This window comes from Syzygium oleosum, unplaced genomic scaffold (genome assembly GCF_021117445.2).
Source record: "Syzygium oleosum isolate NSW1041296 unplaced genomic scaffold, Sole_v2.1 Sole_v2.38, whole genome shotgun sequence".
NCBI classification, from domain to species: domain Eukaryota; kingdom Viridiplantae; phylum Streptophyta; class Magnoliopsida; order Myrtales; family Myrtaceae; genus Syzygium; species Syzygium oleosum.
Window position 1 is genome coordinate 2434774 of NW_026607522.1, and position 3500 is coordinate 2438273.

Consider the following 3500-nt stretch of genomic DNA (forward strand, 5'->3'; position numbering starts at 1 on the left):
ATGCGGCCAGTAGAGGAAGAAGGACGAAGAAAAAGAATGAAAAAAAGAAAAGAATTTTAAAAAATTAAAATAATTGATTTTAGTAAAAAAATATTTTCATAAAAATAATTCCATTAACTAAGGATTCGAGCCTGAGCTCTGAAGACCCGTGCACGATCTTTGTGGACCCGAGCCTAAGGGTTGGGACTAGAGCTTGAGTGCCGGTGACTGAGCATAGCCTTTATGGACCCGAGTTCGGGTGTCGGAGCATTGGGTACGGGCACTAGGGGTTCGAGCTTGGCCTTGATGGTCTCGAGCGTGGGCGTCAAGGGCTTAAGCCTGAGCACTGTGGTCCCGTGCCTAGCCTCGATGGATCTATGCTCAATCGCCAGAGACCTGGTCTTGAACGCGGGGATTCGAGAACTAGCGTTGGGATTTCCGTACCCAAAAGTACAGTTTTGGATTCAAGTACCCATACCTTATTTTGGAAAACGTTATCCAGTTCTTTCAAAAAGGAAATCATTTTCTTGAATTTAAGTTATAGTAGGAAAACATTTTCCGCTGCCTATGAATTTTCCGTTGACGAGGAAAAGATTTTCCGGATTTATTTTCTCATCCGAACAAAATGCCGGAAAACGAGGAAAATGCTTTCTCGAAAAACGTTTTCCTCGAAACAAAACACACCCTAAGTCTATTCTCCAACATCGAACGGGCAAAATATCACATGAAATATCTTTCTATTTTCTCTCCTCTTGTAGAGAGAGAGAGAGAGAGAGAGGGGGAATGAGAACAGTTGGATAGAAACCAAAAATGGCGGATCCCCTGCCTCAATTTCCACGCCCAAATTCGTCCTCTTATACCAACTCACCGCGCCGAAACACCATAATCGATTGACTCCTCAAGTCAACGCCCTCGATCTCATCGAACGGTTGAAAAGCCCCAATCGATCCGCACCCCTCCGAACCCATCACCACCGTCCGTCCCCTCCGCCGTCGCCTCCGCCCTCCCACCCGTCGCCGACCTGCGACCTCCGAAGCACCTCCGGCGATGGCGGCGCTGTCCCTCCTCTCCCTCCTCCTCCTCATCCTCCTCCTCCCTCTCTCCCTCCTCCTCGTCCTCTCCCTCATCGTCCGCCCCCGCCCCGTCAAGATCCCCCTCAAGAACCGCCACGTCCTCGTCACCGGCGGCTCCAGCGGCATCGGCTTCGCCATCGCCCGCCGCGCCGCCGCCGAGGGCGCCCGCGTCTCGATCCTCGCCCGGTCCCAGGCCAAGCTGGAGGAGGCCAGGCAGGCGATCCGGCTCGCCACGGGGATCGACGCCGCGACCTTCTCCGCGGACGTCCGCGACTTCGACGCCGTGCGGCGCGCCGCGGAGGAGGCCGGGCCGGTGGACGTTCTGGTGGTGAACCAGGGGGTGTTCGTCCCCGAGGAGCTGGCGAAGCAGGAGCTGGACGAGGTGAGGTTCATGATAGACGTCAATCTGATCGGCAGCTTCAACATGATCAAGGCATTCTTGCCGGCGATGAAAGCTAGGACCGACCGGAGGCCGGCTTCAATTGCCCTCATGTCCTCTCAGGCTGGTCAGGTAATTACTGTTCTAGCTCAACGCGAGAGCATTCTTAGTTTTGCATTGTCTCTATGCTTTTTTGATGGAATTGGTGATTGATTGGTGATTGCTGTAGGTGGGGATCTACGGTTACACTGCTTACTGCGCAAGCAAATTCGGGCTCCGAGGATTAGCAGAAGCACTGCAACAAGAGATCATCGCCGATGACATTCATGTTTCGCTTGTTTTCCCACCGGATACCGATACTCCTGGATTAGCAGAAGGTATTTCGTTGTGAATTCGCCTCTTGCAGATTGCCCCTGTTTGTACTGCTTTGCGGTTGCGAGGATTAGATGCTTTACCATATATTGCTTGTGGAGTCTGTGTAGTTATCCGACCATAACGGAACAACATAGTGTGAATTGGTAACATTTAGATATGTAAATGACACTCGATTCAGTAGGAGCTCCCCTATATGATCGAAGGAGAAGCAAATCACTTGTTTTCCAAACCATAGAGTTGTTTCCTTTCTACAACTGAATTGCTCCTCTGCAATCCTTGGGCTTTCCCCTGCTAGTTTCATCAATCATGATTGGATAAGAAGCATATAGTTGTTTCTACAGCACAAAAGTGTAGAATAATCTATTTAGCATCCATGATTCTGGATAATTTCGATGAAGCTGCATCTGCTTTGTTCCTAGCTTATGACCTCTTACCTGCTATTTATAGGTACTTCCTAAGTTAACTGCAGGAAAGCTTTGTCATCTATTGTTTTATTGGGCATCTTTGAGTAGACATCATCTCTGGCTGTCAAAGTTTGTTATTATATATCCCGCAGCTTCAATGACAACAGCTTCGGCCCATATATTAGTACCCTACAATGTATCTCTGTTTGTATGACTGGCCACCTTATGTCCACATGCTTCGGTGCTCTGAGTGCTCTCAAGAATTAAACAGTGAGGATGTGCCAGCAATATGATTTTTTTTTTTTTGCCTATGCTCTTTGGATTAGTCCATGCTTTTTCTTTTTTATGGGCAATTGTTGATACATCACTTCCTGACTGCAGAAAATAAGAGAAGACCTCCGCTGACAAGCATAATAGCTGGTTCTTCTGGTGCAATGAAAGCGGATGAAGTTGCAGAGAAGACGTTAAGTGGAATTAAATCTTGCAGTTTTATTGTACCTTGCAACTTTGAGGGCCACTTGCTAGCAATTGCGACTGCTGGTTTGTCTCCTCAAAGATCGTACATCATGGCATTCATGGAGGTGGTTGGTGTCGGTATTCTCCGTCTTGCTGGTCTGTTCTTCCAGTGGAACTGGTATAGCAGTATAGAAAAGTGGCATGCGCAAAGTAAGCAGTAACCTGTAAGTTTTCTGCAGTGGACCTCCTCAATGCCGGGTTGTTTTGTCATCTATTGCTGCTGTCGTTGCTTTGAGTTTTGTAACATGACACGATGACTTTGTATGATGCCTTTATTTGATCTCTGTATTCCCTGATATACCCTTGTCATTTTGGAATATGATGAGAATTTGTAAAAAGAAGATGATTTCATATGCTCGATTGTTTCAATTCGTATGTCTTGGATTGCTTGCTAAAGAGAAAGCTGCTATTTCTGTAGCAGGACGGCCAGATAATATGCTTTTTCATCCTAAAATAAATTGTCAAAGTTGTTTTCTGAAGTTTTTGGCTGCCATTTGCTTAAGTCGTGAAGCAAATCAGCCAGAAAATTTGTCTCAATCCCATCAGTCTGGTCCTCTTGTATTAAGTTCCCTCGAAAATTAGATATCTCACTCGAGAGTTGAGACTTCTTGATGTGACCCTATCATGTGATGTCATCTAGAATTACTTATATTTTTCCTGGAAATTAGCTTGTCAATAGTCTATGCCGTCCTGATGTAGATCTTACAGGAAAGAGAACTATGGCTTGTATAGATCTGGATCGGTCAAGATGTTCGAAATTTGATAGTATCATGT

At 46.5% G+C, this 3500-nt stretch overlaps 1 protein-coding gene across 1 annotated transcript; it reads left to right on the forward strand.

Moving 5' to 3' along the window:
- The first annotated feature begins 763 nt into the window (after nucleotides 1-763).
- On the forward strand, nucleotides 764-3079 carry LOC130135822 (3-dehydrosphinganine reductase TSC10A-like). Its single transcript, XM_056305603.1, has 3 exons — nucleotides 764-1563; nucleotides 1661-1808; nucleotides 2592-3079. The coding sequence occupies exons 1-3, from the start codon at nucleotides 1027-1029 to the stop codon at nucleotides 2885-2887; spliced, it is 981 nt and encodes a 326-aa protein (XP_056161578.1). The 5' UTR covers nucleotides 764-1026; the 3' UTR covers nucleotides 2888-3079.
- Nucleotides 3080-3500: the final 421 nt, after the last annotated feature.